Source organism: Podarcis tiliguerta (assembly GCF_965153285.1).
Source record: "Podarcis tiliguerta genome assembly, chromosome: 12".
Classification (NCBI taxonomy): domain Eukaryota; kingdom Metazoa; phylum Chordata; class Lepidosauria; order Squamata; family Lacertidae; genus Podarcis; species Podarcis tiliguerta.
This window is the reverse complement of record NC_139545.1, coordinates 25,929,188-25,955,306: the sequence shown is the minus strand read 5'-3', so window position 1 is coordinate 25,955,306 and position 26,119 is coordinate 25,929,188. Positions and strand designations below refer to the sequence as shown.

General features: G+C 41.1%; 1 protein-coding gene across 4 annotated transcripts in view; it reads right to left on the bottom strand.

Moving 5' to 3' along the window:
* Positions 1-26,119, bottom strand: part of RAPGEF5 (Rap guanine nucleotide exchange factor 5) — a 131,513-nt gene that overhangs the window by 103,243 nt on the left and 2,151 nt on the right. For 3 of the 4 annotated variants that reach the window (XM_083405378.1, XM_083405377.1, XM_083405380.1), the window contains exons 2-7: positions 11,969-12,019; positions 11,548-11,654; positions 9,167-9,288; positions 7,595-7,763; positions 5,873-5,939; positions 448-496 (exon numbers count right to left, since the gene is read on the bottom strand). In XM_083405378.1, the coding sequence (XP_083261504.1) occupies positions 448-496; positions 5,873-5,939; positions 7,595-7,763; positions 9,167-9,288; positions 11,548-11,654; positions 11,969-12,019 (565 nt within the window). Of the gene's footprint in view, positions 1-447; positions 497-5,872; positions 5,940-7,594; positions 7,764-9,166; positions 9,289-11,547; positions 11,655-11,968; positions 12,020-24,393; positions 24,701-26,119 lie in introns of those variants that run through there. The other variant, XM_083405379.1, reaches the window with a different exon arrangement.

Genomic DNA, 26,119 nt, shown 5'->3' with positions numbered 1-26,119 from the left:
ACAGGTTCATGCAACCTTGGCAAGCCTTGTGATTTAACTCATGCATATATTTAGCAAGAAAGATTTTTTTTTAAAAAATGAAAAAGTCATATGGTACTATTGCAAAACATAACTCTTATACACAGGTGGTGACAAAAAAAAACGATCTTCAAAATCTGAATGTATACGTTTCAAGTGAAGGCAATGGATATATAAGCATTAATTTACAAAATATAAAAAGATAAGCAAAAAGAACACTTGACTTGTAGGAGAAGCTGTTACAAACAGCTTAGACTAGTAGATGAATTATTATAATAGCTCATCAGGTGAACATTCACTGAAGAGTAGGAAAGAAGGAAAACAGAAGAAAATGTCAAGCAGTTCTTGTCACATTAAATAAGCTTTATACTATATTTCTTTCTTTTAAAATGATCTGAAAATGCAAAATCCAAACCTGGATACACTCACCTGATTTTCTTGCCTTAATAGCAAGAACAGCCGCCAATTCTCTCTGCACCTAACACACCAAAAGGACAAAGTGTTACAGTCGTGCCCATAAGCAGGAAGTTGTTACATACACAGAGCGAACCATCTACTCTATCAATCTGGATCTCTTAGAGTTAGGCTACAATCCTCTGCACAGTTGTCCAAAAGAAAGAGCCACTGAAAATTGTGGTACAGTACATGCTTCTGAATGAACTCGGATAGGGTAGTGCTATTTCCTAAGTGGCAGTATGCTCATAAAAAATATATTTGATTCAGTGCAGCAATTAGCAACCACATTAACACAACTGACATAAGCAAAGATAGCTACACAAGAGGAAAACAATTTGCAATTGTTCGTTTCATCAGTGCCATCATCCCCTCTCCCATGCAGCTTAATGGGTGTTTATAGAACATAATGGGTGGTTTCCAACGAAGTGCTTCTTTTAGCACTTCTGGCTAAACAACAAAACTTATCCTCTTCCTACAGACTCCCTAAATCTGTTCTGGGGGTTCTCCCAAACCACTGAGGTAGATTTGGGAGGGGGGAGGGAAGGCACACAGGGCGAGATAGAGAAGTTCTGTTGCACAATCAAAAATCCTTGTGCTAGAGGAAGCACTTCATTGGATACCACCCAATATTTATGTCATAAGATGTTCCTTTTCTACAATAAAGGTAAAAGGTTCCTTCTACAACACCACAAACATCACTGAATGTGCTGAAATTATTATCATCAGCAGCATACAGCCAGTGAATCTATTCACATGCGTTGTGCTTTGTTATGATGCAAAGATTAATATCCAAGCTGTCTTCTTTCCTGGCAAACAGCTATTGCTGTGACCATTATGGCCAATGTAGGAAATACTGGGAAAGCATGAGATTGGATCTCATATTTCAAAAAATAAATACTAATTTCGGGAGCCACATAAGCACGTAGAAATAATTGCCTATCAAGTAAGGTTTTTGTGCACATACTTCATTTCACCCAAAAAAGTTTTTTTTTAAATTTACCTAGTATGCATCACTGCCTTTGGAACATGACTGTCAGCTTATCCCTTATTATGGGGGTGGGATAAGGGTACATAATGCCATATGTGGTGGTCCTGTCCACAGACTCAATCCTTTTGGATTGCTCTTTTTGATGAAGTTCAAAAGATAACACATCACTGCAACTGACACTCCTTAATCTCTTTTGGAATAACAACAGGGATACCACTAGCAAGATTTCTACTGGCCACCTTTTAATGATTGTGAGGTTAACAATAGCTGAACTTTGGAAAGACCTCAGGGGAACAACCATTGACTGCTGCAGGGAATATTATTTTCTTGGTGCAATCAGATTATGTTTCTCTTCTTCTACAGCCACTTCATTGGCTGCCCGTTAACTCAAATATTTTATAAGCCTCTTGTCTTTACTTTTAAAGCTCTTCGTGGTCAATCCCTTTCCTATCTCTCAGTCTTAGTGTCCCAATATACGTCTAGTCACTCTCTTTGTTCTTCTAATTCTGTGCTTCTTATTCATCCAAGAGTCTATTGTGTCTTCATCCTTTTTCTCTTGCTACTCCATATGCTTGGAATCCTCTTCCAGAACATTTGTGGGCTGCCTCCTCACTTCATATGCTCAAATCTCTATTTAAAACATTGTTTTCCCCGAGTTGCTTTGGTCCGGCTACCTAGTTTTATTCACTGGGTGTAACAGGCTGTGTATTGTGCATATTAGACTACTGATTTTGATTGTACTGTTCATATTTGTTGTTTCAGATTGTATACCCTTTGGTGCAGAATTTATTGTTTTAATTGTGCACAGAGCCACACACATTAATGGTGCTATATAAATAAATGTTAATTATTAATACTGGTACCATAAAGCAAAGGTGAGGAACTCTTGATCCTCCAGATGTTGCTGAACAACTCCCATCATGCCCAGCATGTGTGGCCAAAGAATAAGGATGATGGGAGTTTTAGTTCAGTGCCATCTGGAGGACCAAGGTTCCTCACAAGTGCCATAAAGTCCGATATTTGGCATATGTGGAAAAATTAACAAGTAAAACGAGAACAGCACAAGGCCTCATAAATAGAATTCTGAGGCATCCCCAAGAATTCCTTTTTCTTTAACTTTCAATATTGGAAATGGAATTTGCACATTGGCATTAGCTTGAGATTGCTCCAAGCACTCAGCACTTCCATATATCAGAAAGAGTTCATATTCATATTAATCATTTTTGATATCCCCTTAATAATCCTTTTAATAATTTAAAGTCTACACAGTTGAAACCCAGATGGATCATCATGAGGGAAAAGGTCAGATATCATGGTTACAAGATTAGCGATGACATGGCCATGGAAAAGATGAATACTGTAGTTCAGTCATCGTGGAGATACCATCTGAGACTACTGTCAGATTCACAAGGAATCATTCAATCAATTTATGCAATTAGTATGTTCAGGACCTTTCCTGCATATGCAGCCCAAAACTTACTGAACATTAAATGTCAAGATATTGACACTGTGTCGACCAGTAAAACCGAAGCAGCTTTCATAAAGGTTGTAATCACCCAAATTTAATTATTACTTTATGGAACCCACGGATCTCTCTTTGAAAAGGAACAGTAAAAAAAAAAAATCATTTTCAGGCCAGGAAAGATTTACATTAAAAAAGCACAAATTAAGACTTTCTGCAGATTTAAAACCTGAACTGGAGAATGCCCTTGTATATTCAATATCCTGCGAACTTTGGGGGAAATTTAGTTTTTGTTCTAACAGAGTGCAAGACTAATTCTTTCTCATTATGCTTTCCACATATTTTGCCAGCTTTAAAAATTAGTTCATTTTGAGGCTCCTAAATAATATTAGAGATGGTGTGTGTGCGTGTGGATATCTTAAGACTAGTAAGGATGATAGGTTATTATTTGCATCCTGATGTTAAGACACTTGCTCAAATCTTTTGCTGCTTTGCCTCTCAAGGGTTGTGCATGTGTGGACCAAATCTTCCAAGAAAGCCAAATAACATACAATAGAGTTAAATGTTTGTGTTCCTTCCTGTTCTTGGGTTTTTCTATTTTTCCATGCTTCTATTTTATTCATTAAATCTGTCAGTCGCTTTATCTTGCCCAGGGAAACCCAAAACAACTTGCAACCAGACAAATAGGCAACAAGCCCCCACACAGATACATTTCAAAGGGAATTTCAAAGGTGGAATTGATGTCTGGGGGGGGGGGATTTCTGAAAGACAGTGCTTTGTCCTGGATTTTAGGCAAGTCAATTGAAAAATTGCATCAACTCAGGCAGGGAAACTGCTGGGCAGCAAGGCAAGTGGTAAACCAGTAGAATCCCTAATTTATCCCAACTGCCCTACACCAGAAACACACACACTAGATCCCCACTCAACTAGACAGAGAAGTGGAGAGAGAGAGGATGCATTTCTATAGACGACAGCAACCCACCTCCTTGACCCTCAAGTTTCTGTACCATTTTCAAATGCAGCCCACATATCTAATATTCATTCTTTTATGTTTCACATGAACAGTGGTACCTCAGGTTACATACGCTTCAGGTTACATACGCTTCAGGTTACAGACTCCGCTAACCCAGAAATAGTGCTTCAGGTTAAGAACTTTGCTTCAGGATGAGAACAGAAATCGGGTTCCGGCGGCGTGGCAGCAGCAGGAGGCCCCATAAGCTAAAGTGGTGCTTCAGGTTAAGAACAGTTTCAGGTTAAGAACGGACCTCCGGAACGAATTAAGTACGTAACCAGAGGTACCACTGTATTACACTTTATTACATACTATGCCACATTAGGAGGGATTTCTCATCAGGTGGAAAGACAAAGCAGTAAATGTAATTTATAATAATTAATATATTATGTTTCTGACACAAAAGCAAATGCTTTGCTGTTGTTTCCTGCAACTTGACCAACTTGGCACCATTCCACACAGCTATTATCGCTCAAGAAGTCCCTCGCCCTTCCATTGTTTCAAACAAGTTTGTGTTTCCTTTTGCCAACAGGTTCTAGCCAGACTCGAGAAAAAGAAGCTTGTACTATTAATTCTGAGAAAATATACCTTCTAAAAGCTCAGTTACAGATACTGAACCCTTGTGGGAATTGAGCAGGGGGAGATACAAGAAAACATACCTCATTGGTTCTAAAAAGCATCCTGCCAAGTGACAGGAAAAGCAGTATTACACATGCAGGCATAATTAGTTCTTCACTAGCCTTGGCTTCAGTTCATGTGGCTAAAATTCACATTAGTATTTTATGTGTCGATTATTGTTACACTCTGAATTGGCAAATAATCCTTCTGCACGCATTTCAACACTGATAAAAGCAGGCCTTTGTTCACTTTGTGGAAATTTTGTATGGGGTTTAGACTCCCTACAATTCCAATAAAACTATTTACTCAAAGGTAGTTCAACTATTTTGCCTTGCGTTAAATATAGGCAACCCCCTATTTACGTGGGGGTTATATTCTGGGTCATCGCGCGCATTGGCAGAGCATGCATAAGCCTGCATGTGCCCGTTCCATCCTCTTCTGGTGCTGAACCTGGCACACGCCTGCATGGTCACACATGAATCGAACATGTGCAAAATGGGAGTTGCCTATAATGGCACTGCCACACCCATTGTCAGAATCAGCTAGGAGACCCCCAACTGGGAGCCTTGTGGTCAATTTGTTAGTGCCTCTTGTGTGGAAGAATCAACAAAAAAGTATGTCTACATTCCCCTCTTTCCCACGCCTACACTTTGGGGTTGTAAGATGTTATATTTTACAACTGCCTTTGCTTTAATGCTCTAAGGTAAAGGTAAAGGTACCCCAGCCCATACGGGCCAGTCTTGCCAGACTCTAGGGTTGTGCGCTCATCTCACTCTATAGGCCAGGAGCCAGCGCTGTCCGCAGACACTTCCGGGTCACGTGGCCAGCGTGACAAGCTGCATCTGGCGAGCCACCGCAGCACACGGAACGCCGTTTACCTTCCCTCTGGTAAGCGGTCCCTATTTATCTACTTGCACCTGGAGGTGCTTTCAAACTGCTAGGTCGGCAGGCGCTGGGACCGAACGACGGGAGCGCACCCCGCCGCGGGGATTCGAACTGCCGACCATGCAATCGGCAAGTCCTAGGCGCTGAGGTTTTACCCACAGCGCCACCCACGTCCCAGCAATGCTCTACTGACCTATATTTTAATACCGATGTTTTTTTTAAAAAAGTAACTGTTTTAATTTTTAGCCACCCTGAGAATCTTTCAGAGTTGAAGGCCAAAATACAATTATATTACAATTTTAATCTATTGCCATTAATATTATGCGCAAGAGATTAGAACCATGATGTGAGCATTACAGTTCCTTGAGACCACAGTCGGTCACAAACATATCACTTTTCAATACAGTAAAGAAAAGCTTGTTGAAAGACTCACCGCAGAAGTGAGACGGGCAAGAATTTCAGCATTGGTCTCAGTTGTGTCTTCTATTTTTCTATTGCTCCTGTTAAAACAAAAAGATTTATTATTATTTTTTTTAAAAAAGGAAAGGTTTGTAAAGGATTTGCCTGGTGCCTTCCAGATAATGTGATCTACAACATCCATCATCCCTGGCCATTAGGAATGTTGGTGGAGGTTGATAGGAGTCTTTAACATATTGGGAACACCACCTTGGAAAAGCTGAATTAGACCTTAAGTTTAAGGATGTGCTTAAAAACAAACAGGGAAGTGAGGTGTATGGACTAAAATATTCTGACCAAGACATGTCATGCTATAACTGAAGTGTCCCATCAATTTGTCTTCCTCTAAGTGCTTTTATTTTATTCAAACTTGCCCAAGTTAAGAAGAAATGCCACTGTAGAAGCCAAAGGGTACAATAATCTAGTACAATAATTTACAGTGACATATACAGAGGCTGAATTGCAGCCCTGCTTCAGAATGGCACCCAAATGAATTAAATTCTTACATTTTAAGGTCAATGAAAGGCTGGCAAGACACCACCCTGTTATCTGTAATCAAATGAGGGGCGCAAGGAGGTCTGAGCTGAAGCAGGACTTGTCTTCATCATGGCAGCTTCTCGTGAACTACAGAGAAAACCTAACTGGAGTAACTGGGACCCAGCCTAACCCCAGCTTGCCCTTGGCACCCTCTCTTTCTGTTGTGAATTTGGCTAGTTGATTCAAATCAGTTCATGAAATTCACATCCTTTCTTTGATGCCTCTTGACTTCCAGGTCTACATTGGAGGAGGCCTCTGGCTTATGTATCTCATAAGTGTAAGGTAAAGGGACCCCTGACCATTAGGTCCAGTCATGGCCGATTCACCCTGTCGCGGGGATTCGAACCGCCGACCTTCTGAGTGGCAAGTCCTAGGCTCTGTGGTTTAACCCACAGCGCCACCCGCGTCCCTTATCTCACAAGTGCACAGGAACACTTACAGCAAGGAGACCCATCAGCCCTATGCCTCCCTTATGCAGCAACCTTGCCTGTCCACTTCCTTTCTACCTGACCTTAGAACCTCTATGACAGTGGTTCCCAAACTCGCACCCCCCCGCCCCGATTGCTTGAAAATTGATGATGGTCTTAGTGGACCACTAAATTATTTTCCCGCCTGCTGTAGCAATTGCAATGCTATATTATCTTTAATTGTATTTTTATTGATTCTTTAATTTCTTAATAGATAGAATTCAAATTGTAATACAAAAAATATACAATATGAGAAATAAAAAGCAATAAAAATACAATTAAAAACAGATATGAATACTTAATTTGGACTTCTTCGTGGACCACCTGAATGAAGCTTGTGAACCACTGAGCTCCATGTACCACAGTTTGGGAACCACTGAGATACAAGTTACTATAGTAACTCACTTACTTAAAATCATTCAATAAAATATGGCTAGCCTGCAAGACTTCTTTCCCATAAGAGTTCTTCCTATAAATAATACAGGGCCAGCTATAGGCTGATTTAGGTAACACAAAACAAGTAGCCACACAGTTTATACAATGTAAGTAGGAAGATTATGGTAGGAGTTTTCACAGGCAACAGCCTCTGTGATAATATGCATAAAAGTAGAAAGGAAGACTGGTAGATTATTTAACAGATATAACCCAGTCATCTGCAGAACCTTCAGTAAGAATTGCATGGAGAATATACTTACAGATTACAGGTATTAATCCTTGGAGGAATAACAGGCACTAGCTGCAATAAGAGTTTCACACCATTTTTCCATCCATCATCTCTTTCATATTCACAGAAAAGATATGTACACTCATCAGCTGAGAACTGGTAGAAAACGTACTTGTCTTGAAAATAAATCTGTTTATCCACTGTGTAAAAAGAGGGGGGATAATTCAATTACTCTTAGAAAGTGTTTTCTATCAGCTTGCCACAAAACCAAAAACTTGAAGTAATTGCTAAGCAAGTATTGGAAATTAAGCCAGTAATTTAGCTTCAGTTGACAACAAAGGGCTAGTTCACACGTACAGACCAACCATATAAGATATGTTTTGAATACAGATCATGTGGAAAACACACTGTGAACTGGGCTATACACTGGGCTATATACAGATACCATTTCAACATTTTAAGCAACATAAAAAACCCAACATGAAGTCATGTGAAGCAGCTTCTCCTGCAATATCAAGCATGCTAATAAAAGCAATTACCCAAAACAGGGATTGCTTTAGCATGGCTGGAAGTGTGTGAGGAGGTACTTTACACAGACAGCTTGAAGTTGGAATAATCTTCACGAATTGCTTTTTTTAAGCAGCTGCCATGCTGCAAAGGCCATGTACAAATCAAGTTATAGTCAGTGGCAATGACACAGAATCCCTTCAAAGTAAGATAAGGGTAAATAAAAACTGATGCAGAAGTGACATGAAGCTTGAAAGAATGGAGCAGACACAATCCCAGCCATGGAAGAGAAAAATCACATTACACAGGGAATTTTGAAATTCCCAAAGACATGAGACATGGCTTAATGGAGCCCCAACATGTAAAGAACCACAACAGTCTAGATGAGAGGTGACTAGGTGGTTCAGCAATAAATGGAGAAGGGGAGCCATCTCTTGTTAAGTAGGCAGAAGACTTGGCAGTGGATAAATGATTGTGAGCCTGAATATAGCAACAGAAGAAAAGCTGCAAAGGTAAAGAGTACTCCTTATTCAAAGCCATCCTTCAAGAATTCATTTATTTATAAAATATAAGGTCATCGGTGTGCATACACTTTATGGAGTACAAGATGTAAACTCCTTGCTATGCAGAGCTTGCTATCTAAAACATAATACAGGGGGAAAAGGGACAGAATTTGCAATTCTTCAGTCAAAGGTTCCTTTCAATATACTAAAAAGGCTCCATCATAATCATATGGTGAACTACTGTATTGTTTACTCAGCTGCACAGTATTTAGCAACAGGATAAGGAAAGTATCAAGGTAAAAGGAGGGAGGGAGTAGGGGAGAGAAAAGAATGTACATTCTGAAAGTTGACAAGTATGTCCCTGGGCAAAAATATCTAGTAAATATCTCAACATAATTATTCAGGATATGAAAGATTGCATGTGAAATATATACCAAAGCAGCACAGAGGGAGCCCAACAGAACAACAGATATCTGTCTTTTTCTCTCCCCCTTTGTAAACATAATAAATCTAATGCCCAGGGAAAGATGAGGACAGGAAGGGAAATTGAATACCTTCGTAAAACAGGTTAGACTTGCTTTCATAAAACTGACCTGATAACACAATTCTCATATTCAGTAGGAGCTGCCAGATACCAGCTGCTGTAGATCTGCTCTTTATGAAAGGACAGCGCTTTAAAAGCCAGTCTACGAGTTCAGATCCAATGCAACTTCTCCTAAACAAACAAGAAAATATTATGGAATTATGTAGTGATATTTATAAGATTGAATGATTTGATTTCCTCCCTTTTCTTTATGCTTTTCTTGATTACTTCAATGATAATTCCCCAATTGCTTTATTTGTTTGTGTGTTATTGAGCGTATATTTTGGGGAGATTTCATGTTGTCCACTTGTTTTTACTCTTATGTTTGCTGTAACCAAATGTATAGATTCCTGCAGCCAATTGGAAGTCGCGGAAGCTGCAGACTTTCGGGTTACAATGAACATTCACAAACCAGAACACTCACTTCCGGGTTTGTGGCGTTCAGGAGCCAAAACATTCAACTCGCAAGGCATTCGGGATTCAAGGTATGACTGTATGTCACCAAAAAGCAGCAACTGTCTGGAAGTGCCCAATCTGTCCAGGGTGGGTCACACCTTAGTTGCCATCCATAGCTGATGAAATGGCACTCTGTGCTGCACAGGCCAGTTATGAAAGAAGGAGCAACTTTTGCAGCACATCCCATTAAATCTGATGCTGGTATTCCAAGTACCATAGGAGTGGGGGACCTTCATGTCTTCCAGATAATTTTAGATTACAACTTCCATCATTCCTGATAACTGACCATCATGTTTGGGGCTGATGGGAATTGGAGCCTAACAGCATCTGAAGGGCTACAAGTTCCCCAATCCTGAAGTACAAAATGAACCACATCATTCAACAACTTGCATTTCATCCTGCAAACAATTTCTCTTCCTCCAGAAGATTCTTCCTTATTATCTCAAGATGCAACTAGTCACCCCCCTCAGGCTAAACTTCTACTAGCTTCCCTACAGGCTAATCTAAACAGATAATGTAACTTCCCTAGAAGTCACTTGAGAATTACCCTATTTTTCGCTCCATAGGACACACTTTTTTCCTCCTAAAAAGTAAGGGGAAATCTGAGTGCATCTTATGGAGCAAATGGCACTGCGCAGAGAGGTAGAGCTGCGCAGCACCCCTTCAGCGAAGCGGGAGGAGGAACGGAGCCGCTTCTGTTCCTCCTCCCGCTTCACTGAAGGGGCGCTGCACAGTTCTCCCTCTCAGAGAGGGAGAACTGCGCAGCGCCTCTTCAGCGACGCGCCTGTCCTGGCTTCTGCCTTAGCCGTGCGCAGCCTCTTTGGGCAGGGGGAGCCTTCATCCCGCTGCCCTGAAGAGGCTTGGCACGGTTATCCCAGAAGCCAGAACAGCCACACGGTATCCCAGAAGCCAGATCCTTCTTGCTGCTCTGACTTCTGGGATTCAGAATATTTTTTTCTTGTTTTCCTCCTCCCAAAACTAGGTGCACCTTATGGTCTGGTGCGTCTTTTGGAGCGAAAAATACGGTATTTCATCTTCTCCCAACCTTGAAGTCTGGCTGTACCATTAACGTGGGATATTATGTGGGCAACAGAGAGGCAACACATTTCAACATCAGGCACATGTATGAGATCTTTCCACAGCCAACAAACCAACTCCTACATTTAAAATGTGAACAAACTTCATCCTTTCAGGAAAGAATTGGCAGACAGCGTCAGTTTGGCAGAATAATAAATCTGCATGCATTTTTTAAAGGCGGCAATTTATAAAAATAATTGCATTTTTTTTAAGATCCTTTCAATTATTTGTTATAAAAACAAGAAAACAAAGTTTTGCTATATGTTTGGTTAGCTAATCAATTTGTTCTCAAATAGTCTGGAAGTTACTCTACAAAGAACATATACGGTACCAAATGCTATAAATAAAAGATTATTTTTTTATTGATTGCATTTCTATCAAAAGGTAAGAAACATCGCTCAAGTCAGAAGCACCGCTACACTGCCTCCCTGAGGGCAGATTCTTATGACAGGGTCATGAAAACAATCTCCATCCTTTGTAGATTCCACCTCACTTACCAGAGAAGAGATGCACATTATTTGGCAACACATGCATACATTATATTAGATCAACCAAAGTTTGTTACTAACAAAATATTTTCAGGAATAGCACACAAAAGCAACACAACACAAAATGGGAATAAAATTAATAATCAAAACTGTCAGCTTTGATCACATCCAAGTTCATTGTCATTAGTAATAGGATTCTGGTATACAAAGAACATTCTAGGATAAGGAGGGGCGGTTTGCTTCTCCTTGCCCCAGGAAGATGTCTGCCAGTGCAGGTAATGTATGGTAGCCAGTCCAGTGCTGCAAATGCAAGGGGGTGAGAAATAGTAAGGTGAAAACTGTTTTGTTAAAATAAGGCAAACATGGCTACCTGCAAAGTCCCATCAGAGACATTCTGTCTTTCATCAGATCAGAAGCTTGTAGTATGAAAACATTTCTGAGAGCTCTCCCAGCGCATGAGGCACCCTCTCCATAAATCTAAAAGAAAAGACAAATTGGACAAACAATAAATTATGCAAGCATACAAGGTTATAGCATTAGCACTACATAAAAGTTACAGAACGCATCTGACAAGTACAAGCATGATTTCACCAAGCTTTTCGTATTTGGATAAGGGATTCCTTATCAGCGATATTAAAATCTATTTACATTAGAAAGCTGTAACCCACATTAGCTGTTACAAACTCGAAGATGAACAAATGTACCTAGCTTCAAGGCAGCATTAATGAAATACGTATCTCAAAAGAATGAAGGCATGAAAGAGTTGCTAAATGAGGTTTTAAAAAAATTACCTTGCCTGGAGGATTTTCCAGATAGGGATTTGAAATTCTCCTGGTTATAATCTGCAAGAAAAAATATATTACAATCACTATCATTATCTAACAAACATTCAAAGCATGACAAAGAATCTGTTAGGCTGCTGGTACATTAGGGTGTACATTTTGAAAGCATTAGGGCAGCAAATTCATGGGAATGTTCAAAATATTGGTGCTGGTACTTTGTCTATGAAGTACTTAATTTCTTTTGCTGTTTTTAACCCAACAACCTACCCTGTTCCCTTCCCCCAGATAGTTCTGCTGTCAGCCCTCAGCTTAGCTCACAGAACGCGATCTACTTCTTTATTATAACATTTAATAATACACAAATTTCAGACTGAAAGCTCTCCAAAGATTACAAATATTTAAACTATACACAACAATAAATACTTTAAAACACACACATACAATATCAGGGTTTTCCCATTCCCATTAGAACATACCAACCCATCACTTGGCTCAGGAAATTGATTATCTGTATATTCCTAGGCTTCTCTTTTAAATTCCACAATTGCTAGTTGTTTCTTAAACTGCTAACTGTGTATTACACCGTTTGAACATCCTCGCGGTAGGGAAAGGATAGAGAAGGTATGGCTGGACTACAGATCCCATTACGTTTGACCACTGGCCATGTTGGCTGTGGCTGGTAAGAGCAGGAACCCAACAAAACCAGTTTTGTTTTACAGAAGAGACCAAGAGGTCCAACCCTCTGAAATATTACCGTTACATTTTAATGTAACTATATTAATAAGAAGGGCCAGATCTAGAACATCAGATGCATTGTTCAGATCAGTCTTATTGTACGTGGGTAGAAGAGTAAGTGGGTCATACAGCATAAGCTATAATTATAATTAAATTTGTACCTCTCTCTACAGGGGGAAGCTTGCAGGTAATGGTAAGTGTGTGAGCTGCATATTGAAATAATTGACTGGCTGGGTCCCACATTTGTGAAATATTACAGCTCCCTCTGCTTATATGTATGCAAAGTAAAACAATATATTATTGTTTCAAAGGTTGCTACCAAAGTCTCAGGACTCTGCCTTCTATGAAATTCAAACAGCACAACAACAAAAAAAGAGCAGCACAGAACATTGCTAGACCTCCTTCGCTCTCCCTGTGATTAAATATGCATATAATAAAAAGTGCCAGAATGCTTTACAGCCCATTTACTCTTGCTAGCATGCATATCTTCAGCACCCCATTCCTCCATCAGTCTACTTGCTAATGTCTCTGTTTGTTTCCAAACTTTACTGTGTATTTGATCAACAGAAGAGGCACAATTTTCCTTTTTTCAGCACACCCTGGCTGATAAACAAGAGAGAAGAGTTAAACCTAAACAATACACACCCCACTGCCCCCAAAGACTGAACTTGTTTGGGCCCATTAGGCCAGAGGAGAGAATTATAGCTGCAGCTCCCACAGGGAAGGGTCACAGAACATCTGTCTTGCATGCAGATTCAGTCACTGGTGTATCCAGGCAGCAGCGGCATAGCTAGCTGCTTGAGTGCCCGGGGCACCTCCTCACCCCACCCCACAGGGGCCTTGGAAGAAGATGCCCCCAGCCTTAGAGGCCCAACGAGGACTGGCTGAAGGTGAATGTGAGACCACCATCTTGCTGCCGGCACAGCATGGCAGAAAGGCTCCCCTTCAGTGCTGGGCACTCGGCTCCAAGGCAGGCACTGCACACAGCAAGCACAAGAAAGGCCAGAACACCCTGCCTGCCTGGCCTCCCACTTATCTGTCCATTCCCAACAGCTGGGCCTAGTGGACTGGCTGGCTGGGCTCCCTCACTCAATTGCTTACTTCAAGGCCACCTCAGCTCCTGGCAACCAGCACCCCCTGGCCAGCCCCAGAGGAACCATTCGCCTGGGGAGCTTGTAGCCAGAGCTGCTGCAACAAATAGTCACATAAGCCTTTGGGAGCCAGAGACTCAAAGGGCATCAGAGGAGGGAGGAAAAGGTAGGGGAACAGAGGCCAGTGTTGCCCATGGCACCCCTGACTATCATTCAAGGCACCCCCAGGGTGCCATAGCGCACTGGTTGAAAACCACTGGCTTAAATTATCAAAATCACACACAGAGCCATTTCACGAAGTTTCCCATGCGGAACGGCACACAAATTTTCAAGTGGAAGCTATCCCACTGTATCAATGTATGAAGCAAGGCTGTATTTCTTTCTTTTTGTTGCATTTTGCCCTACCTTGTTTTACAGCCTATTTCTGCCAGCCAAACTGCTGAGCATGCTTAGAAAGGGCTACACTTTGGGTAGAATCATGGCGTTCCATACAAGAACTCCCCGTCCCTTTTGTTTCTTGTTCCTCAGCATTGTGTTATCTCATCCAGCAGCAGCCCACATAAACTGAGCAAATTGAAACTGAGTGAAAGCACTTGTGCAAGATATTGGATTTATAAATCCAACTGGCAAGCATTTGCACTTTGATCCACTTTCTTGGATTACAGCATATCGTTCTTTATATTCCCTGTGGGTAAGAGTATTGTCAGCTCTGCCAGAACAAAAAAAAAACCCCAAGTCCCAACATGCCATGGAACATACCTTTCGAGTACTCCATGCATGAAAAGCACATCTGATTTGAGACTCTCGTTGCATACTGCTCTCCACCTAGCCCACTTTAAAGCAGTTGCTGTTACTGGCTTCCTACTCTGTTAAAATCAAGATGCTGCAAATCTATAAATCAACGTCAGTTTTCAAAACATACAAATCAAGAGAGCACTAAAAAACACATACACCTAATTATATAGGTAAAAATAAATATATGGATATACATATACATCCATGTTGGGGAAATACAGATTTTGTAAACTTTTTATGTTGCCAAAGTAATTAAGCAACCTAAAAAGAGCTGCATGTCACGGTGATTATGGTCAACGGCAAGTTGTCTTGAAATGTCTCGTGTATTTTCAACTCTGAAGCTAGAGCTGCAGCTTCATAGTAGAACATACAGTGGTACCTCGGGTTACAGACGCTTCAGATTACAGACGCTTCAGGTTACAGACTCCGCTAACGCAGAAATAGTACCTCAGGTGAAGAACATTGCTTCAGGATGAGAACAGAAATCGTGTGGCAGCGGCATGGCAGCAGTGGGAGGCCCCAACAGGTAAAGTGGTACCTCAGGTTAAGAACAGTTTCAGGTTAAGAATGGACCTCCAGAACAAATTTAGTTCTTAACCTGAGGTACCACTGTATCCCCTTTTCTCCTTTATGCTTATGATGCTCCATGTGATATGTTACAGAAGGCCCGAGTCCCTTGCTGGTCAACTCCAAGCCAAATGTTTTGCATTGTTTTTAACCCACTTCTACTCAGAAGCTATATGGCTCTTGTTAACCTCATAATGGTGACATAATAGTGAAATGCCACTCATGCAAAACTAGGCAGACACCATTGCTATTACAAAAGCTAATAGTGAGTTCCTTGGTTTGTTTTTTTTAATTAACTGCAAAGTATCGCCAAAAATGGAAATCAGTAGTTTACATCCTCTTACTTCCTCTAAGATTACAGTGAAGTCGTTTCCTCAAAGAGAGGGAAACTCTGGAAGGAAATGCCTGCAACAGAAAGACCAAGAGGAATTTCCAATGTCATTTTTGCAATAATGGACCTCCAAACATTCAGACAGAAATACCTCTACTTTTAACATCATGTTTCCAACATCCTGCCATAGGTGAGGTCATTCAATTCTTTTGACACAAAGGAAAATTAGTGGCAGCAAAATGCACAGGGAATTGTGTTCATAAACCCATTGTAAGATGCAGTGCGAAAGAGAAAGAGATCCATTGCAACATACCCCATAAAGTACGCCCAAGCGTTTAATAGGAAGAATCAAAATGGAGATAAAAGGTCCAGCAATATTTTCTCGTTTTTTCAATTTAATGTTAAAGCTATGCCAGTAAATGCTTCTGAAATTCTGCAAAAAATACTTCGAGTTTAAATTAAATTTTAAATGCCAGCATTAACCAATTTAGGCTGCAATACAATGCCCACCAACCCAGAGCTAAGCCCCACTGAGGTCAATGGAATTCAGTTCTGACCAGATACAGAGGTGGCTGCAGTAATTCTATCTATACAATAGAGAGTGGGAAAGTTTGAAAGTAGCATAAGAGGAGAAATTTATTCTGGCTCCATGATTAAAAAAAAAAGAAACCTTTCTGAAACAAAACATGCTCTGAAATAACTATTAGATTCCTTCCATACTGCAACCTTGTCTAAAAATGTACTCTAGCTCCAACATGCACCTGAGGACTTCAGCCCTCATTTGTCTCCTAAGTCCCAAGAATCTGCATTGTGAGGCATAGACCTGCTGATGAGATTGAAGCCCCTCACCTGCAGAACATAGTGATCAGGTTAATATATGCAAAAGGTGAGACTATTTTTCAGGTATCTTGGTCCAAAGTGAATGGGGCTTTATACACCAAAACCAGCTTCTGGAACTTAGCATGGTAGCTAATTGGCAGCCAGTGCCACTTATATATGTAAATGTACACGAATATGCACTATTCTCTGATATTTGGACTGAGTCATCCGAAGTCTTTTGTTGAGTCTCCTCCAGGGACCCCGAATAAGCAATCTGAATACAGATTGAAGAATAGTAAAATCTTATTTTAAAAGTTACAAAGGCCACTTGCATCTCTCAAAACCAACACAAAGTCTCCTTGAACAGATGCTATTAAAAGTCAGTGTCAACACTGGATCTATTAGCTCCACACTGCTCAGAAGGAAACTTCCCCCCCCGCTCTGCTTTATTGTGATACCATAACTGCCTATGTTGCTTTCTCTGAACTAAAGGCTATTCCTGGAAAAGTCCCATAAGGCAGGTTTTGGGGGTTTCTAATCAAAGGTTGCATGGCCACCTGTCATCTAGCTGAGATTCCTGCATTGAAGGGGGTTGGACTAGATAAGATGACCCTCAGGGTCGCTTCCAATGCTACAATTCTATGATTCTACAATAAAAAGAATGCTGTCAGTGATAGCGAAAAAACTCCCACTGGCACTCTATCAACTGTTTTGGTTGTGATTCCCTACACACTATAGTGCCTATGAAAGTCAGGTCACACACCTCTAACTAGGATTAAAGGGCTAAAAACAATCCACACAATTAACACAGCATGCAGGTAGGCCTGGCCTAGAGAGGTAGTTCCAAAAGGAGCAGGAGAAAGTAAGGAGCACATGGAGATAGAATTGAAAGAGAGGTAGGGTGGATGGATGCCACAATGCTGGAAACAAGCACTAAAAGGTTTAGGACAGAGGCTGAAGTCAGATAGACTGGAAGACCAAAGAGTCCCAGTGCAAGGCAAGGGTAGATGAACCAGGCAGAGAGATGGGAGTCATATGGTACAGCTCACCATAAAGATTTGATCTGGTCACGAATGGGTAATTCCGTTCAGTACCATCAAGAAAGGAATAATGAGGAAGCCAAGTAAAATATTCGCTACTTTTATTCCCATGTCAGGTTCACCTTAGAAGTGTCTGAATAATATACTATTCTGTAGCTTTTGTACTTTAGAAGGGAGAAGAACAGATCAAAGAATAAGTTTTGGCAGTATACTAGAAAACATTCAGTAAACAGTTTTTTTAAAAAACTTGAAAAACAATCTGTATGTTGTGTTTCCTAAACTGCATTTCAGACAGCTGCTCTGGTTTTCAGATGGCAGACTGAAATTTGTCTTCCAGTGAATTAACACTGAAGCCTAAAAGCGGAGGGTGATCACACACTGGACTGTAATGGAAAATGCACCACCTTAAGCATATTTACTAAGAAGTACCATAACTATCTCTACATTCGCTGGGTGCATAGGATTGTGCAGTCTTTAGTAGTTAAAACACTGTATTTATCTTTAAGCAACTCATTAATAATGTGTCTCAGGGTAGTGCACTATATCCCCACATGCATGCCCCTTCTAAATTTAAGCTATCATCAAGCACAAGAGCCCTCATCCACTAAAGTTAGTTGCGACGAACTCCTATTAAACTCAGTAAAACCACTTGGTGACTAGCTTAAATCCCATTGCTTTCAGTCCAATCCTATTCAGGTTTACTCATATGCTACTTTATCCATTGTTTATGTTTAGGTCCCACCTTTTCTCCAAGGAGCTGAAAGTTATCTCTTTACGCATTTTATCCTCATAACGACGCTGTGAAGTAGGTTAGGCAGGTAGGCTGGTAGGCTGGGCTGAGAAACCACGACTGGCCCAAGGTAACCCTGTGAGCTTCCTGGTTGAGTGAGGATTTGAACTGTGGTCTCCCAGGTCCTACTCCAACACTTTAACCATTGCACTTCACTGGCTGTCTACACCACACTGGCTCTCTATAAATCCCAATCCGTTGGGTTCGCTTCCAAGTATGCATGCACAGAATGGCAGTCTAAGCTACAACTAATATCAGTTTGATTGGGGTTGAATAGTTCATTGCCTTTGTGTGGTCTCTCTAGATCAGGGGTCAGCAACCTAAGGCCCACGGGCCGGAAGTGGCCCGTGGAGGTCGTTTGACTGGCCCATGAGCTGCCCCCAAACTGAGCCGCCCGCTCATGCACTGTGCTAAACCAGCGCAGTGCGGGGACTCACTTCTGCAGAGCTGGAAATCGCGTCTGCGCAGATGTCGGAAATCACAGGCGCACACGCACAGATGCTGAAAAACGCGGTGTGCACACTCACGTGGCATTCAACCCATGGAGGGATCTCAGTGGGACTGATCCAGCCCAGGAAAGATAAACCTTGGCTAGGTAAAGGGACCCCTGACCGTTAAGACCAGTCACAGACGACTCTGGGGTTGCGGCACTCATCTTGCTTTACTGGCCGAGGGAGCCAGCATTTGTCTGCAGACAGCTTCTGGGTCATGTGACTGGCATGACTAAGCCGCTTCTGGTGAAACCAGAGCAGCGCACTGAAATGCCGTTTACCTTCCCGCTGGAGCAGTACCTATTTATCTACTTGCACTTTGACGTGCTTTCAAATGCTAGGTTGGCAGGAGCTGGGACCGAGCAACGGGAGCTCACCCTGTCGCGGGGATTCGAACCACCAACCTTCTGATCAGCAAGCCCTAGACTCTGTGGTTTAGACCACAGCACCAGCTTGCCTACCCCTGCTCTAGACCTCAGTTCATAAGCAATTTCAGAGACTCTGCTGTGTGTGCATGTGTTGGGAAGTGGGGGTTCATATCACACTTAGCTGAAGAATTCAAAGGCTGAAAAAGGCCATCAGCTCCAGCATCCACCCAGATGCAAGAGAAAACGTTGCAACACATGTTAACCAGACCTAACTATATACAGAGGCAGAGACAGTCCACCATAATAGATCGAAGTGATACAGACAAGAGGAAGAAGACCAGACAGAAGAAACTAGACACAGAACCAGTAAGGTTATTCCCTGATTGATGCACCTGAAGTACCAAGCATGCCAACAGACCTGGGTTTTACTTTTAAAAACTGGGCCGATTCAACTATTTCACATTTAGTATGGCTTGTTTTGTTTCAGCATTAATGAAAAACAAACTAACAGCAGCTATGTCAGCTGTTCTTCAAAAAATATGCACATTAAACACCTCGGCTATTTCGGGATGTTTACCTAATGTGATAAGTTAGCTTTGGTATCATGGAAGAAGTCAACAAAAACTGGCTCAAGAAGAACACCTGTTTAGATTTCAAGAAGTTCAGTGTATTTTGTAGCAGCTGACTCAAAATTATAAAGTTAATTTTTCTCTAAATATGCACCAAACTCAGCATTAGATCAAAATCTTGTTCTTCAACTTAAAAAGGAATTGAGCTCTGCCTCACATCTTCAAATGTGAAGATGCACAGCCTTGAATAAATTGTAGGTCTTCCTCTCTTTCCTTGATTAAAGGGAATAAGTGGTATTCAAGATTTATAGTGGCTTCACTATTTGGCTGCCGTTTGGACAATTACGATCTAAGCTAGTCAAGGGCTTTCAGATGTTAACACAAACCAACAACTGGGGTTGTTGAATAAGTTTCCACATATAATCATACTCTCCCAAACTTTATCAATCTACTGCTCCTCAGAATTAAAAATTAAGAGGAAAAGGTTTGTGGTTTCGAAATGAGTACAGTCCAGTTATGCTTCAACTGTAGTCCATGTCAGTCCAAACGGAAAACACTCTCAGCACTAAGGACAGGTAGAAATTTGCTTGAAGCTACTAAGGCATGGGTAGGCAAACTAAGGCCCGGGGGCCAGATGTGGTCCAATCGCCTTCTCAATCCGGCCCGCAGATGGTCCAGGAATCAGCGTGTTTTTACATGAGTATAATGTGTCCTTTTATTTAAAATGCATCTCTAGGTTATTTGTGGGGCCTGCCTGGTGTTTTTACATGAGTAAAATGTGTGCTTTTGTTTAAAATGCATCTCTGGGTTATTTGTGGGGCATAGGAATTCATTCATCTCCCCCCCCCCCCAAATATAGTCCGGCTCCCCCACAAGGTCTGAGGGAGAGTGGACTGACCCCCTGCTGAAAAAGTTTGCTGACCCATGTACTAAGGCAGGGGTCTGCAACCCACGGCTCCGGAGCCACATGTGGCTCTTTTACATCTTTGTTGCGGCTCTGGGGCAGATACTAGCAAGGGGGGGGGGGGAGCCGCATTGTGCGCCCCAGCACTCCCCACTGTGGCAGGCGCTGTACTGGCTGTGACGTCGCATGGGGGCGGTGCGTGCGTTAGTCACACACCGTCCCGACGTCACCTTCCCGCCCGCCCGCTACATTGTAATGGGCATGTACGCTGGTCACTGCATTGAAAGGGGGCATGTACGCTGGTCACTGTTTTGAAGGGGAGTGAAGAACACACACACACAAAAAGGTAACTTGTTAATTTAACGTTTATTTCTATGAGGAGGAGTAATTCTGAGGGGTCAAACAAAGAAATAATTAAAAAGTGACAAAAAAGTTATTTTTATAATGACGAGTTTTGCGGCTCCCAGGTTTTTTTTCCCTTCGGAAACGGGTCCAAGTGGCTCTTTTTGTCTTAAAGGTTGCAGACCCCTGTACTAAGGGGTGAACACAGAACAAGTTGAAGCTAGGCACTGCATGTGGAGACACTAAACTTGGCATCCTGGCTAAAAGAGAGAGAAAATCATGTCCTATCCTGCTCCTCCTCTGCCTCAACTTTTTTTTAAGAGGAACACTGATCTACATTCACTGAAACTTATTTTATGGGCTTGTTGCTAGACTTAAATGGGATCACTGGAGCCCAGTCTGGTGTCTGTTTCCAATGTAAAGGTTTAAATTTGGTATATGAACAGATTAAATTATCCACTCAGAACATGTTCAGACTGCATTTTCTTTACTTCTGAGTAAATAAGAGGGAAAGTAGTACGCCAGGGATTAGGGTGTTGATAAACTTCGGTCCCAGCATCTCTTCCCTCACAAAATTAAATACTACTAAAGAATTTAGTAGTATTTTTAGATTTAGGAAGGTTGTACAGAATTTGTTCTAAGGCTGCAATTCCTTAAAGAGTTACTAAGGAGTAGACACAGCAGGCAGTCATTTCTCATGTGTGCTTTTTTTGTTTGCTAAAGATACAATAAATTCTATAATGAGAAATAAAATATTTTTAAAGCATAGTAACAAAAGAAAAATACGAGACTTAATGAGAAAAGAATCAGCAGAATGCAAAGGTGAAAAATGAATATACAAAAATTAAAACATGAAAGAACAGCAGAAACTTTTAAAAAATCGATACATAAATAATTTAAATTTAATGGAAAATGGAAAATGTGACTAGTTAGACCACAAGAAAAGCCTGCTGGATCTGACCAATAACCTATCAAGGCCAGCATCGTGTTCTCAAAGTGGCCAACAAGATGCCTATAGGAACCCCACAAGCAGGGCCTGGGCATAAGAACACTTTCCCAAACTGGTATTCATAAGTTTACTTCCTTCAACAGTGGAACTCCAAAAGTAGCAGTTAAAAAATAGAAATACATTATCATATTATAATTTTATTGACTATTTTTGTGGATTTTAATTGTTCCAATGCTATTTACATTGTGAATAATGACATTGGGTTTTCTTTTGTTTTTGTTTTCATTTTGTAACCTATCTTAGAACCTTTCAAAATAAAACTTCAGATGTGGGTGGATGACAGGTAGTAGACGACTGCAGGACAGAAATAGAGGCTGAACATGAGAATCCTATCCATGTCTACTCAAAAGTAAGTCCAACTGCCCTTGATGGGACTTACATATTAATTGTGTATACTTATAGGATTGGTCTTAACCTGGAAGCAAGGCTGTTTTATGTTATTCAATTATTAGATTTAGATACCACTCTTCAAAGTAAGATCCCAGTGTGATTCACGAAATAAAATACAGGATTAAAAACATGAGAATAAGTAAAATGAAACAGCAAAACAATAACCCCCCTTCCCACAGACACAATTAAAAAGCTGTATAATATTAATCAGCCAAAGGCCTGGTTGAAGGGATATGTTTTTGCCTGGTGCCGAAAAATATATAATGAAGGCGCCAGGCGAGTTTCCCCGGGGAGAGCATTCAACAAACAGGGAGCCACTACAGAAAAGGCCCGTTCTCATGTTGCTACCCTTGAGACCTCACATGTAGGAGGCTAGCCAACAATCCCTGCCCAAATTGATCGGTGCTATCAATCTTCAAGCCCTACTGGAATTGACTAAACTGATAAAAGGGAACTCTGGAATGTGGTCAATGCCCACCAAAAGAGAGGCTTGAAGACAGTGCAGATCAGCTGATCATCGGTGACATCAAGCTCAGATGGGATTGGCCAGAATATTATTTTGCAGGAAAACTTGATCTCAAGCTACACAGCAAAGGAAAAATGCTTCAACTGACACCATGGTGATTCCAGTTGATTGACAGGTAGGCAGCCGTGCCACATGTCAAAGTGACCCACACGGAGTGAGGGAGCCAAGGATCTGAAGGCTGAAAAGGTTCCCCACCCCTGAAATTTACATTAATCCAAACAATGCAAAAGAGAGATAATTAACTAAAAGTGTGGGGAGTGTTGGTTCTATTTTAGATCAACATAAAAGGAAGAAATACTAGCAACATTTAACAACTGAAAGAACCTTAGCTGCTGATTATATCTGAAATGAAATAGAAGTATTTTATCCTTTGTTCGCGTACTTCAACGGTTGCTGCAAGGACCAGTTAAAAGGGTAAAGAAAAAGCCAAGAGATTCTAATCTTGATTTATTTCACTTAGGGAATACATAAACAGAGGATTACAATAAGAAAAGCTCAGTATTATACACATGGGGTCTATTTTTAGTTGCATAATGACACCTGCTACAAATTATCCAAATGGAATCTCCATGGCAATAAACGCTCAGGCTGTACAGAAATAAAAAAATAAAGGCCACCAATGTAAATTACAGCTTCAAAGTAAATGCTACTTCTGTGCAAACTAAGTCACCCATTTCAAATATTCATGGAATCATTGGGACTGCCTTACTCTACTGACCTAAGGTTTTCCATGCACTAATGCAAACCATACAATGAATATCTTAGATATAAAACCCATTATTCGACTATATTATGAAAACAAAGCAAAATGCCTCTCACAAGACCAAGCAACAGGATGCATTTATCCCCTTTATTTAATACTTCTATACAAAATATGGCATACAGGTGTAGCAGTAGATATAGGCCTCACATATACAAAATAAGCTTCAACAGAAAATACCAGCATTACAACACTTGATTGACACATGAGTTTTTTCTGCACTATCTACAGCACAGATTGTGGTCCCTTGCCTTCCTACAACATAGGAATATAGGAAATGGTTGGTTAGTTGGCTGGTTGGTTTATTGCATTTCTATCCTACATTTCCTCTAAGGAGTTCATGGCTCTCCCTCCCCCTCCCATTTTATCCTCCCAACACCCCTGTGAGGAAGGTCAGCTGAAAGATACTAGCCCAAGGCCACCAAGTTAGCTTCATGGCTGAGGAGGGACTAGAACCTCAGTCTCCCAGGCCCTAGTCCAGCTCTCTAACCACTACGCCACATTGAGTCCCTGGTTCTCTTGGTCTTCAACACATATTTGCTATCACGTAGCTTCACACAGCAATAACAATAGCCACACATTAGCATGCACAAAGTGCTAGCAGCATCCAATTACAGCAGCAGGATTGCTTGCATGTATGCATGAGCCCTTGCTGCTCATTAAGCCTCACCTTATTACACTCCCACATAAATCAATTGCATTATATGGTCAAGCTCACATGTGGGTGGGTCCACAGCCATGTCACAACATGCCAGGTTGGCTGAGGACCGAGTCTCTCAACATCTCATCCATCATACCGTTCACACCAACAGTGCTTTCTAAATGCTTTGCCACCTGTGTACAGCGTCCCTCACAACTAGCAGCTAATAGAGGGCATTATATCCAATTGCAGCGCAATAATTCCCACCTTGAACTTCTCTACAGTTCTTTGATTTTGCTGTTCGAGTCATCGTCATACCAGTGCCCTTGAGAAACCGCAGATAACCTTCCTTCCTAGCATTTCCATTGCAAAAAGTTTCACAATTAAAACTACCATGTAGAATCTTTTTCAAAAATTACCCAGTTCAATAAAACTAGCATACACTGTTTGGTCTCCCAACTTCTTAGTCAAGCCTGAAACTTTCTTCTGCTGCTGTGCTGCCAGCATTAAGGATAGGCAACCTGAGGCAACACTCTGGAAGTCGGGGAACTATGCAGTCTTTATGCTTTTTTCAAGTCAAAGCGTCACGTGTTCCCATTGCAAAGATCTATACTTCCATTTCCACTGTGATCAGAGCACATGCATACTTACTGGTGAGGTCATCAATGGCTACTGGTCATAATGGGTACAGCTTGTGAATACCAGTTGCTGGAAACCACAAGAGGAGAGAGTTGCTGGAAACCACAAGAGGACTCTTGTGCTCAAGTTATTTTTCAGAGATTCCCACAGGCATCTGGTTGGCCACTGTGAGAACAGGATGCTGGACTAGATGGGCCATTGGCCTGATCCAGCGGGGATTTCTTATGTTCTTACCTATATCTGATCAAGTTTTCAGAATGTTTTAATTGCCTAATGAATAAACAACGTCTGCCTGATGTTGTAGACACAAAATAAGCCACATCACCCACATATATCAGGCTGTCAACTTTACAATTTATTTTTCATCTGTTCTTGTTTGTGTACACATAACTTATGACTAATAGCTCGTTTCTGAAATGTATGACTGGGAGGCAAGGAGTTTTAGCTACGTTTCCGGTTCTGTCACTCAGATGCCTTGCAATTGTCATGTACCTGTACTAAATATCCGGATGCCCTTACTTGCAAAATGGGAGATGACAACAACAATTACGCTTTGATAACTCATAGACTAATGAAGGTCTGCCTTAACTAGGACGCTATTTCTGAGCAACCTCGTTTCAAAGCTTCTAGATGCCATACAAGTATAATCTTCATATGTAATTACTGTTTGAAGAGAGCTTTGGGCACGCATATAATATTAAAGATAATTATTCTGACATATGAAGAACTTACATACAACAGCATTTAAATGCCATGGGTAACCTATCCCCATGAGGAATCTTGCCTCCAACCTGAACTATTCACATGTTCCCAAATGTCAGATCCAAGTGAACAGTTATAGCTATGAACAATCCCTAAAAAGACTTTCAGAGCAATGAACGTGGCATCAAAAGTAGCATATGGGTGATATAATCACATAATTCAGCTGTAATTAATCATAACTACCTCTAGTATTAAAGTTACATGTGAAAAAAGCTTTGTTTTATGAGCCTTGATAGCTCAGTTAGTAGAGCATTAGACTATCAGGGTTTGAGCTGCACGTTATGGGTCTGAGCCCCACTTTGGGCAAAATGCTCATGCGTTGCAGGGGGGTGGATTAGATGACCCTCGTGGTCCCTTCCAACTCTACAATTCCATTATTCTATGTCTACAAATTGAATGAGATCATAAAGACAATCTAGGACTTCTTTACAGAGATGCATAATTGCAATAGGTATGTTCCCCCCCCCCACCAGCAAGTACATTTTTAATACAAGTACTGTACTTCTAAAAACTGCAAATAGCAAACACCATCTTAAGAGGGATTACCCATTCTCACAAACTCACAGGAAGAATGCCTCTTTTAAGATGATGC